The 12,733-nt window shown below is 50.7% G+C and overlaps 1 protein-coding gene across 1 annotated transcript; it reads left to right on the top strand.

Moving 5' to 3' along the window:
* The first annotated feature begins 11,591 nt into the window (after positions 1-11,591).
* Positions 11,592-12,733, top strand: LOC136304106 (olfactory receptor 14J1-like). The gene has a single exon (XM_066207766.1). The coding sequence runs from the start codon at positions 11,592-11,594 to the stop codon at positions 12,546-12,548; it is 957 nt and encodes a 318-aa protein (XP_066063863.1). The 3' UTR covers positions 12,549-12,733.

Below are 12,733 nucleotides of genomic sequence, written 5' to 3' on the forward strand. Positions count from 1 at the left end.
TCCACACTGTGTGTGCAGTAGGAGTCTTGCAGCAAAGCAGGACAAATGTTTGAAGAACTTGACAGCTTGTCTGTTCTTTTCCTTGTGGACTTGGGAGTTGTGCCCTTGGTAAGGTTTTCATTGTTACCGTTGTACCCTAAGAAAACAGGACGGGGTACCAGGGGAACCTGCTGGGAGTCTGTTATCATCCACCCAGCCAGGAAGAAGAGGTGGACAACTTAATCTAAAAGCAGCTGGAGAATGTTTCAGGATCACCAGCCCTTGTTCTTGTAGGTGACTTTAAGCTGCCAGATATCTGCTGGGAACTTAATATAGCAGGAAAGAGGCAGTCCAGGAAGGTTTTGGAGTGTATGGAGGACAACTTTTTGTTGCAGCTGGTGAGTGAGCCCCACCAGGGGAGGGCCTATGTTCGACCTGTTGTTTGCAAATAGAGAAGGGCTGGTGGGAGATGTGGTGGTTGGAGGCTCCTTGGGACACGGTGATGATGAAATTATAGAGTTCTCGATATTTGGTGAAATCAGGAAGAACATCAAGAAGACTTTTACACTGGACTTCCAATCAGCAGACTTTGGCCTATTTACAAGACTTATTCAGGGAGTTGCTAGGGAAGCAGCCCTTAAAAACAAAGGAGTCCAGGGAAGGTGGGCGTGCTTCAAGCAGAGATCTTGAGGGCAGAGGAACAGGCTTTCCCTGTGTGCCAAAAGATGAGCTGACGAGGCAAACGTCCAGCCTGGATGGGCAAGGAGGTTTTGAAGGAACTTAGGAATAAAAAGAGGATGTATCATCTTTGGAAGGAGGGTCAGGTCAAGGAGTATTTAAGGGGATTGCTAGAGCATGTAGGAAAAGTGTTTGGGAGTCCAAAGCTCAATTCAAACTTAATTTGGCAATTTTGTACAGGATATTAAAAAAAGTTTTTCAAATATATTAACTGCAATAGGAAGGCCAACCTTTGTTCTGTACTGGATGTGGGAGGGAACTTAGTGTCCAGGAGGAGGCAGTCAGAGAACTGCTGAGCTGCTTGGATGTTCATAGATCTATGGGCCCAGGTGGGATCCACCCCAGGGTGATGAGGGAGCTGGCAGATGAGCTTGTGAAGCCGCTCTCCATCATTTACCAACAGTCCTGGCCCACTGGTGAGATTCCAGATGACTGGAAGCTGGGCAATGTGACACCCATTCACAAGAAGGGTGGGAAGGAGGATCCTGGTAATTATAGGCCAGTTAGCCTGACCTCAGTACATGGTAAAAGTCATGGAGCAGTTTATATTGTTTCATGGACAGGGTATCAGAGCCAGCCAGCATGGGTTTAGGAGGGGTAGGTCATGTTTGACCAGTTTTTATGTCTCCTTTTATGGCCAGGTGACTTGTGTGGTGGATGTGGGAAAGGCTGTGGATGTTGTCTGTTGGGACTTCAGCAAGGCCTTAGGCACTGTCTCCCACAGCACGCTCCTGGAAAAGCTGGCAGCCCACGGCTTGAACAGGAACACTCTTTGCTGGGTTAACAACTGGCTGCATGGCCGGGCCCAGAGAGTGGTGGGGAAGGGTGCTGCATCCAGCTGGCAGCCAGTCACCAGGGGTGTTCCTCAGGGGTCTGTGCTGGGGCCAGCTCTGTTCAACATTTGTATTCACGACATGGATGGGGCTATTGAATCTCTTATTAGTCAATTTTTAGATGACACTAAGCTGGGAACATTTGTCGATCTGTTGGCAGGTAGGAGGGCTCTGCAGAGAGACCTGGAACAGTTGGATGGGTGGGCAGAGTGCAACAAGGTGAAGTTTATTAAGTCCAAGTGCTGAGTTCCGCATTTTGGCCACAATAACCCCTGCAGTGCTCTAGGCTGGGGACGGTGTGGCTGGACAGTGCCCAGGCAGAAAGGGCCCTGGGGGTTCTGGTCGACAGCCAACTGAACATGAGGCAGCAGTGTGCCCAGGTGGCCAAGAAGGCCAATGGCACCTGGCCTGGATCAGGAATGGTGTGGCCAGCAGGAGCAGGGAGGTCATTCTTCTCCTGTACTCGGCACTGGTGAGGCCACACCTCGAGTGCTGTGTCCAGTTCTGAGCCCTCAGTTAAGAATAACCTTGAGATGCTTAAATGTGTCCGGAGGAGACAACAAGGTTGGTGAGCGGCTTGGAACACAACTCCTGTGAGGAACGACTGAGGGAGCTGGGGTTGTTTAGCCTGGAGAAAAGGAGAGTCAGAGGTGACCTTATCACTCTCTACAACTCCCTGAAAGGTGTTTGTAGTCAGGTGGGGCTTGGTCTCTTTCTCCAGGCAGCCACTGACAGAATGAGAGGACAGAGTCTTAAGGCTGCACAAAGGGAAATATAGGTAGGAAATTAGGAAAAAGATTTTTACGGAAAGGGTGATAAAGTTCTGGAATGATCTGACTGGAGAGGTGGTGGCATCACCATCTCTGGATGTGTTTTAAAAAAGACTGGATGTGGCACTAGGTGCCATGGCTTAGGTGAGGTGTTGGGACATGGGTTGAACTCAATGATCTTGGAGGTCTCTTCCAATCTAGTCATTTTGTCATTCTGTAATTCTGTAAAGGTTTCCAGGTCAAATGGGCTAAGTCAATGAAGCTACTGCTATGATAAGAGTTTTGAGTTGGATGTTTTATTAAATGGTTTTCCAAGTTCCTTGATTTTCTCTATTTTGCCAGTAGAGCTGTGTGTTGCTTTGACCTCTTAGCTCAGTTGGTTAAAGTATGGTGCTAATATCACTAAGGTTGTGGGTTCAGTCCCTCTGTGTGCCATTCACATAAGAGTTGGACTTATGATCCTTGACTGTTCCTTGCAAATAAGAATATTCTGTGCATCTGTTCATCCTGAGACTATCTGGTTGGCATTTCTCCTTGTGCACCAAACTCGAGTAAGAGAACCTTTGGGTACCCCCATTATTTCAGTGTTCTGGGGTGTTACAGCCCCCCAGGCTCATTACAGCCTCTTGTTTCCATGAGGCCCTGCTGTGTCACACTGGCCCGCAGTGCCATGAGGATCGGGAGTGTCACACAGCTTTGTGCCATTTGTCCTCGCTGCCCCTCCCATCCCACTGCCCCACAAGCAGCCCCGAGCCACCCGGGAGGGACAGGCCCTGCTGTGCCAGGCCTGGGCTCAGGGCTTGGCCTTTCTGCTGCCTCCAACCAGCCCAGGCCTTGCTCAGCATTGCAGTTCCCTGCTCACAGCCTGCGGCTCCCTGCAATCCTGGCCTCAAGGATCTGCTCTCAGCAGTCCCTGGGGAGCCTTTGGCACTCCCTGCCCTCACTGGGGCCCAGGGATGCTCCAAGGGACTTGGAGTTTGGCTTCTGCCTCCTTGAGCAGCTTCTTCAACCTTCTCTCAGTGCCTGGAGCTTCTGGACTCAGCCCCAAATCCAGCATGGGGCTGATTCAAATCCAGAAAGCAGTCACGACCTCCTTTTCTTCCTTCACTTGTCTTCGTCTCCAGGGCTTGTGCAGCTGCTTGGAGCCAGTTTGGAGTTCTCTTATGGAGGAAGATTTCAAAGTGCACCTCCTGAGTTTTTTCTAATCCAGGGTGCATTTTTTTTAATTTTTCAGATCATTGCCGACATGAAAGACGTATTCTACAAGTGATCTTAATGCTGAGTGTCTCCTTAGGAGGTCTGGGCATGGAGAATGAGCCCCTTGCAGGCTGACCCTGTTTGGACAACCTGCTCCTCACCCCAACCTCACCGTGTCTGAAATGACCCACCAAGGACTGACATCTGAAATAATTTTTGTAAATTAGCAATTTTTCTTTTTTCAAAAAATTATAAGGAAATTATAATAATACTTATAAATATATAAAATATTATTATATACGTTTTAACCTATGTTTTACATGTATTTAAAAAAATTGATACATTTTTAGCGACCCAAAAAATTATTGGTCATTGGTTTTAAGTAACACAATTCCCTTCATTAATTCATTGACAACATCTGGCTATTGATTCTATCCCGCTTTATGCTAATTAGTTCTATTTTTACTCCTTTTGTCATCTTCTTTATCGTTTTCTCAGACAGGATAAAAGGGGCCACTTTGGGGTCCACGGAGACATTTCTGGGGCACATTTGGGGCAGTTCTAAACCTGGGGATGGAATCTGAAGAAAATTTGGGGTCTGAAGGACATCTGGGGGAGCCGGGTGGGCACTTGGAGGTCAGGGAGGGGAATCTGGGGCCCTTCGGGGTCCGGGCGGGCACTTGGGGGCCCTGAGGGGACTCTCTGGGGCGCGGGGGATGATGGGAGTTGTAGGCGCGGGTAGAACACGGTGTAACGGGGCCGCGGAGCATCACGGGAGTTCGAGGCACGGCTCCAATGGCTGTCGGTGGGGCGCGGGGCATGACGGGAGATGGAGTCACGGCTGGAATAGGGCTCCGTGTGCGCCGCGGAGCATGCTGGGAGCTGTAGTCCCGGAAGTGCATAAAGCCGAGCTGTGGCGGGTGCGGGAAGGCGCTTGGCGGAAACTTCTGCGTCCGAGTCGCGACTTGAGGCCCTCGGGGGAAACGTGTGCGGTTCGGGAGGAATTGGGGGGAACTTGGGGAGCTCGATCCGGGCGCTTTAGGACACGGGGCACAGCAGGAATTTTCGGCGCGAGACTGTGTTGGGCAGAGCTCTGAGAGCACGGGGGACGATCGGAGATGAATTCCCAGAAGTGGCTCTAACGGGCATCTCTGGGGTTGGGAGCATTCAGGGGAGTCGGGGACGATTTTGGGGGGTTCCAAATAAATACTGAGGGGGCACTTCGGGATCCTGGAGGGTCTGGGGGAAACGTAGGGTACACATGGGGGGGAGGGGGGATACGGGGGCGGGGTTCTGTGGAGCGCGGGGCATGACGGGCATTGTAGTCCGGGCTGCAATGGGGCTCAATTGGGCCGCGGTGCATGACGGGAGTTGAAGGCAAAACCGAAACGTGGCACCGACACCAGGCACCGCCCCGAGGCCCCGGTTTCCTGGCACTGATTGGGTGCTGGCGGTGACGGGCGGGAGCCTCGGCAAATGGGAGTTTGCGGAGGCGGGAACAGCCGATTCAACCCCTCTAGTCCTTCCCAGTACAGCCCAGTTCATCCCCAGTACAGCCCAGTTGTACCCCAGTGCCCCTTCAGTCCCCCCCTTTACAGCCCATTTCATCACCAGTACAGCCCAGTCCCTCCCAATACACCTGAGTTCATTCCCATTCCCTTCCAGTTCCCCCCAGTATCTTCCATAGCACGCCCCAGTATTCCCCAGTCTTCCCCACACTGTTGCCATTGTCCCCAGTTTGTCCCAGTGTGTCCGTGGCCACAGCCCCTTGCAGTGGCCCAGGGCAGGTTGGGATGCTGATCCACCCTCACAGCCGGCCCAGGGCAGGGCTGGAGTGGTTTTGGTGGCCCCTTGGGCTGGCACACACTTGAGGAGTGTGTCTGTTTTCACTGGGGAAAATTACGAGTTTTACGTTGCTTCAAAAATAGAAAAGCCCTTTTTGCCTGAGTGCAGGCAGCTCTCTGAGCAAAGCAGGTCCCAGGTGAGTGAGGACAGGCAGGATGGGCTTGGGGAATGTGGAACAAGGTTGTCCACACTGGGTCAGACCTCAAGGCACAGCTTCTCTGGCCAGGCCAGGCCTTTGGAGGAGAGGCCCTGGATCAATATCAATCACAGAATGCTGCAATCACCTCTGCTCCAAAGAGAACAGTGATAAAACACACCCTTTATAACAGGAATGTGACTTTCTTAGAAGCTCTTTGAAATCTTTCTCCATAACTGCAGTACAAAACCTTCCTAATGAACTGCACCAGAGCAGAGGGAAATCAAGGCAGAGCCGTGGTTTGTCAGGACTTGCTTGATCCCAAAGAGCCCCGTGGTGCATTTGGTGCTGAGCCCTCAGGGCCTGAGAGGAGATGGCACAAACCTTTCCAGGAGTCCAAGTCAGAGGAAAAACCCAACGTGTCTCAAAGCATTCCTGGGGCCCACTGAGGTCCATCCCCAACACAGGCTCCTCATGGACTCCTTGGAGGAGAGAACTGGAGGCCAAGAGTGCCCAAAAACCTCTCAGAGACGGAGTGTGGGAAGGAAAACCCAAAGTACCTTAAAAGACATTGAGTATCTCAGAGCATTAATGAGCCCCACTGAGTGTCAGTACGAAGCCTCTCTAGGGACTAATTACAGCAGATAATTGGAGGCCATGACTGCACAAACCTCTCAGAGTGATTCAGTGTCAAAAAGTAGTACTTTAATGACTCTTGAGTAACTTGAGGCATTAATGAGCCCCACTGAGTGTTGTTAGTGACAAAACATCTCAAGGGACTAATTACAGCAGACAATTGGAGGCCGTGATTGCACAAACCCCTCAGAGACTCCCAGGCAAAAGCAAAACCCAAAGTGCTCTGAAAAACCTGCAGTCCCTGGGAGCACTGAGGAGCCCCCCAGGGCCATTCCTGACCAAGGCTCCCCAGGGACTGGTCCCCACAGATCCCTGGGGCCACTGGGATGTGGGGGGATGCTGAGGGCAGGACAAGGGGGTGACAGTGCCCAGCCTTGCTGGGGCTGTGCCAGGAGGCCCCAGGGCCTCAGGACAAGGTGTCCCCTCCCAGCCCTTGGTGGCACAGACCCTGCTGTGCCCCAGGGCACCAAGACTTGGCTTCTCCTGGGCACTGCCAGCCCTGCCGGGCCCTTGGCCACGTCCAGCACAGCTTGTCCTGCGCTGTCCCACAGCTGCTGCTGTGTCCCTGCAGGCTGCACACTCCCATCTCGCTGCCCCCCTGGCTCTGCCCTGCATTTCCCTTTCTCTTCTCCCTGATATCCTGGGATGGAACGTGTGAGAATGGTTCAAAGCTGTACCAGGGAGGGTTTAGACTGCACAGGAGAAAGTCTTTCTTTACTGGGAGGGTGACTTTGGGGTTTCAAACTTTGGGGTTTCAAAGCAGGGCTGATGGCTGTCCCAGGAAAGGAGCTGGGACAAGGTGTCCATCGCTCAGGAGCTGTAATTTGGATTGTCACTTGCCACTGTTCCTCTGAGCTCTTCTCTGTTCCAGAGATGGGCTCTTAATGAGCTGGTGGCTCTCCTGAGATGGGCCCGGGAGCAGCCCGGGCAGAGAATGAACTGAGTTTGTCCTGCTGCCATTGTTGGTGCCCTGTCTGGGAGTGCAGATGAGTCTCTTCTCTCTTAACCTGACACAACCCAGCAGGAGCGTCAATCTCCTGAGGCAGCCGTGTTTGGAGGCTGCACACACAGGCACTGGTTTTGTGTAACAGATGATACCAGATCCTTGGGATGGCTTTCCAGAAATGCACCATGCTTAGAGGAAAGGCTTTGTTCTTGGCCTGGCAATGGATTTCTTCAGGGCCAGGATCACAGATTTGTTCCCAAGGCTGCAGATGAATGGATTTAGGAATGGGAACAGGACTGTGTTCAGCAGAGCTCCAGTTCTGTTGGTCCTCAAGGAAACAACTTCTGCAGGACACATGCAGAGAGCAATGCAGCTCCCACGGGCAATGGATAAGGTGATGGGATGGGAAGAACACGTGGTCAAAGCTTTCTTCCTCCCAGAGGCTGCTGGAAGATGCAGAACACAGAAAAGGACACAGATGTCAAATGCCAGAGTCAAACATAAGGAGCCCAGCACGACACACGGTAAGAAGACAGAGTCTGTTTCCCAAAGCAGGCTGGTGTCAGAGCAGGACAGTTTGAACAAGGGGGAGTTGTCCCAGAGGAAATGGGGGATTTTGAAGCTAACCCCCAGGGCCCTTTCTGCCTGGGCACTGTCCCGCTACACCGTCCCCAGCCTATAATGCTGCAGGGGGTTATTGTGGCCAAAATGCAGGAATCGACACTTGGACTCATTAAACTTCATTTTGTTAGACTCTGCCCACCCATCCAACTGTTCCAGATTATTGGAAGACGTGGATATTTCTGACCAGACTTCTCTGGATGTGAATTACAGAAAAATAGATTATTATAATGCTGTTTGGGAGAACGCAAGTTCTAGTCAAACAGTTGTATGTACTGATATGAATGAGATTTAATTTAGGATTTTGAATAGAAAATATACCCAGCTCCTGGGAAAAAATAAGGAAGTCTCAGCCTTTGAGACGAAGATGCTTCTAGAAAGGAAGTAATTTTGAAGTTCCGGCTCCTAGGCATAAAAGGAGGTCTCTATTTCTTTTGAGATAGTGATGATTTTAGAGAAAGAAGAAGAGAATCCTTGCTTTATATTAGAAAAGCATTCTTAAAATGGTACCCCAAACATGCAGAGGCCCATAAGCAGCTTGGGAACCTGTTATATGGGTGGGACTGCACAGAATCTGCAAAAATTCCGTGTGGTTGCAGATTTGTGACCATGAGAACCACCAGACCTTTTCCTGTGGCATGTATCTCCATAAACTCTAGAGAGGCTCCTCTCCCAAGGTGATGCAGGATTGTGTTTAAATAGCTGCAACTGGCTAAAAATCATAGTTTTCTCTCTGTTGAGTGGGAAAGTGAACGATTTGTGGAAAGTGGAAAGATGTTTGAATGTCTCATTTTTCCTTTTTCTCTTTTCTTAGTGTATGCTAATAAAATCTATCTGTTTTTACTTTTAGGTTGAGCCTCTTTCAGCTTTTTCTCCCAAAATCTTATCTCCCAGCTAGTAAACAAAATTCAGCAAACATAAAACCACCACAGGAAGGGACAGCATCTGCCTTGCCAGGGGCTGGAGCTCAGGCCTTGGCCTTTTGCATTCCTGAAACACATGCAGGTTTGCTCAGCATCAGAGACACCTTTGCCTTGTTTGTCCCCACCTGTCATCAGTGCCTGCGGTGTTCTGCTCTAACTGGAACCTGGGGACACTTTCTCAGGCGTGTCCCTCAATGGGACCCATTTAAAACTTCAAGAAACTTTGGCGTTTTTAATCTGACTTTGAGTCCTTGAGAAGTTTTTTGAACACTCTCTCAGGGACTGAGTCTGATGTAAACAACAGCAAATCCCTGAGAGGCTCATTAACATCCTTGTGCTGTGTCTGTGCTGCTGAGCTGGGCCGGGCTCCTGACACAGAGGCACCTCCTGGCAACCAAGATGAGCTTCAAAAAGGCATTTCTCCATCAAAGTGGCTCCTGTGCACAGCCCAGCAGGGCTGGGGCACTGCTTGCAGCCACCCTGGGCCCAGCACACAGGCACAGAGAGCTTCAATCACTCAGGGCTGGGAAGATGCTGAGGACTGACTGGGCTAGAATCATTTCCAGCCCTTGACACTGGAAGCCTCTGGCTGCAGGACAATGCAGCTGCAGCTCCTGCAATGATCTCCTAAAGCAGGAACATCCCATTATGGATTCTGTAAGTACAACTCAGACTATCTCTGCTGTAACCATGTGGACATGCTCAGGGCTTCTGCTCACTCCAGGAATATTTCCAGGACAATAATTTTTATAAAGATAAAATTTACTGAGTCATTGTTTTCAGTTTCTTACTCCTGGTGAACGGGGGGGATAAATAATAAACAACTTCATGTTTAAAAGTCCCTAAGGCATCTGAACTATACCTCCAGTGCTATTCATGGGCTCCCAAAAGTGCTTTCATCCACTCCTTTGCCCATGGACAGCACCAGCATCACCTTCACTGGAGCCATCAGGCTTAGTCTGACCTGTCCTTTCTCCAAGCTCCAAACAGAACCTGCCCCCAGCCAGTGCCCTGCAAACAGGCAGGTTTCTGTAGGGCCAAGGAGAGTGCACAGAGATTTGGGGTCTGTGAGTGCTGGCAGGGAGAGATCAGGAACAGGGAAATACCTCCAGGAGAAAAATCTCCAGGAAGCAGAGAGAAGATCAGGCAATGAGAGAAAACAAAACCCAGAAATGCTGTGGCAGGGAGAGATCTCCAGAGGATCCTTTCCAGTGCAGCCCCTCCCTCGAAACAAGCCCCCTCCCTCTTGTCCCCCAGCCAAGCCTCTGCCCTCAGGGCTGGGGGTCTGTTGGGGGTCAGGTTTGTTCCTTCTTTCTCTAAAGAATTTTTTCCCCAGAAGTTACCAAGGAGACCAAGTGTTGGATACTTGAGGGTACTTAACCAAAACAAAGAGGTGGACAAAGTTAGAAGGAAGAGATAATGCAGGTAAAAGACAAAGCTTGAGACAGCTGCGGGCTCTTCTTTTTTCGGCGTTCGGGGGGAGAGGGAACGGCTGTTGCTGGCTGGAAAAGTTTCAGCTTGGTGCTCTGAGGATCCTGCAGAGACACCGAAACCAAACTGCCCTATTTTTTGTGAAACAAAACCCTCAAGGATCTTGGTACTGTTTTCGTTTATTATTAATGCTGTAGTTGTTTGGTGAGGGTTTTTTTGTGTTTGTTTACTTTGTAATACATACTAATAAAAAACTGCTATTCCTATTTCCCAAATCTTTGCCTAAGAGCCTCTGATTGTAATTTATAATTAAAAAAGAAAAAAAAGAGAGTGAAGGGGGGGGGGGTTACACTCTCCATCCCAAAAGAAACTGCAGTTGTTGTTTTTATTATTACCTAGCAGATACCTGTCTTCCCAAACCAAGAGAGGGTCCAAGGCATGAAGCCCCTCCTGTGCAGGCAGAGCTGCAGCAGAGCCATGGGGCAGCTCTGCAGCCCCGGGCCCAGTTCCCTCTGCAGAGCACAGGGCTGGGAGCTGCTGCCTGGCACTGGGGGGCTCTGGGAGGGGGCACAGCTGGCTCAGGGTGACCCTGTCCCCAGTGCCCGGCTGTGGGCAATGCTGTCACTGCAGCCAGGGAAGGAGCTCCATCTCATTTAATCCAGTGCCATCATTAGGACACTTGAAAGTCTCCCTGAGATTTCCTTCCAAGCTTCCAGCTTCCCTCCACAATGCAAACCTGCCCTGTAGCATCTTTGTGTTATCTGAAAGCCCCACGGGGAGACACACAAGTTCTGTGATGGAGAAAATGCTGTTGGGTTGGTGGAATGAGTCCCGTGTGTTCTTGGGTACAAATGTGGGGCTGAGCCCTTGAGAAGAGGATGGACATTGGGTGGACTTTGGTGGATCCATCAGCTCTCAGCAGTGTCAGGACGGTTTTTAAAGGAAACATGGGAGGGTGATCATCCTGTGTAGGGGACAGGTGAAAGCCCAGAGAATCCTGGAACAGGACAGGGTGACAGAGGTCCTCCCCTCATTCTCCATGCACCACCTTGCCTCAGAGAACTTGCTCTGTTCTCCCTAAGCGCAGCAGCAGAAATGCTGAGAGTTTCTGACATCAAAAATAGTCAAGTGGAGATGAAGAAAAGCTGTTGAAAAAACTCTAGAACATTTAAACAGACTTTACCATTCCTGGTCACTGGCAGTGGGAGTACAAGCTGACAGAGACTTCTGTATTAACAGCGTTTCAAAGTGGAACACGAGGACGGGTTCCCTGTCCCCCTCTCACGTCTGCACGGCAAGGCTGAATTATAAAAACCCTGCATGTAATTGCCCTGAACCTGAAGACCCACTCAGCCAGCACCAACCAGGGCTCCCCAGTTGGAGTTTAAGGAAAATCTGCTAGAAAATCAAAAGGCTGTCAGTGTGATACAGAAGAATGGTCTGTGGGAAAAGGCTTTGATTTTACTGAAAGAACTTTCTCCTAACCTGTCACTGATCTTTTCTCCTTGAACAGGCCCCCATGGCCAGACACAGCAAATGTCCAACAGCAGCTCCATCAGCCACTTCCTCCTGCTGACATTGGCAGACACGCGGCAGCTGCAGCTCCTGCACTTCTGCCTCTTCCTGGGCATCTCCCTGGCTGCCCTCCTGGGCAACGGCCTCGTCATCAGCGCCGTAGCCTGCGGCCACCACCTGCACAGCCCCATGTTCTTCTTCCTGCTCAACCTGGCCCTCAGCGACCTGGGCTCCATCCTCACCACTGTCCCCAAAGCCATGCACAATTCCCTCTGGGACACCAGGACCATCTCCTATGAAGGATGTGCTGCACAGGTGTTTCTGTTTGTCTTTTTCATTTCAGCAGAGGTTTCCCTCCTGACCATCATGTGCTATGACCGCTACGTGTCCATCTGCAAACCCCTGCACTACGGGACCCTCCTGGGCAGCAGAGCTTGTGCCCACATGGCAGCAGCTGCCTGGGCCAGTGCCTTTCTCAATGCTCTGCTGAACACAGCCAATACATTTTCCCTGCCCCTGTGCCATGGCAATGCCCTGGGCCAGTTCTTCTGTGAAATCCCACACATCCTCAAGCTCTCCTGCTCACACTCCAAACTCAGGGAACTTGGGCTTCTTTTGTTTTCCATCTGTTTATGTCTTGGTTGTTTTGTGTTCACGGTTTTCTCCTATGTGCAGATCTTCAGGGCTGTGCTGAGGATCCCCTCGGAGCAGGGACGGCACAAAGCCTTTTCCACCTGCCTCCCTCACCTGGCTGTGGTCTCCCTGTTCCTCAGCACTGGCACATTTGCCTACCTGAAGCCCCCCTCCATCTCCTCCCCATCCCTGGATCTGGCATTGTCAGTTCTGTACTCGGTGGTGCCTCCAGCCCTGAACCCCCTCATCTACAGCCTGAGGAACCAGGAGCTCAAGGATGCCCTGAGGAAAATGATGAGTAGATGCTTTTCAGGAGCAACAAACTGCCTGTTTTCTTGGCCATAATTTTCAGAATGGAACTCATGACAGGCTCAAAAGGCCTTCCCAGGTCTTTGGTAGTGTTCAATGGGTTTTTCTGTCAGAAAATTATCCCCAGTGAAATTTTTTTAATCACCCCCATCTAATTCACTGTCTGCCTCTTGAATTTTATCCAGAAGCTCTGTAAACCAGGATTTACTGTATTGCTACAT

The sequence above is a fragment of the Chamaea fasciata genome, unplaced genomic scaffold (genome assembly GCF_029207755.1).
Source record: "Chamaea fasciata isolate MVZ Bird 193981 ecotype frontalis unplaced genomic scaffold, bChaFas1.0.hap1 SCAF_50, whole genome shotgun sequence".
In the NCBI taxonomy this organism is placed as follows: Eukaryota; Metazoa; Chordata; class Aves; order Passeriformes; family Sylviidae; genus Chamaea; species Chamaea fasciata.

Coding starts and splice junctions, on each gene's coding strand:
- LOC136304106 (XM_066207766.1), top strand. CDS start 11,592: ATGTCCAACAGCAGCTCCATCAGCCACTTCCTCCTGCTGACATTGGCA.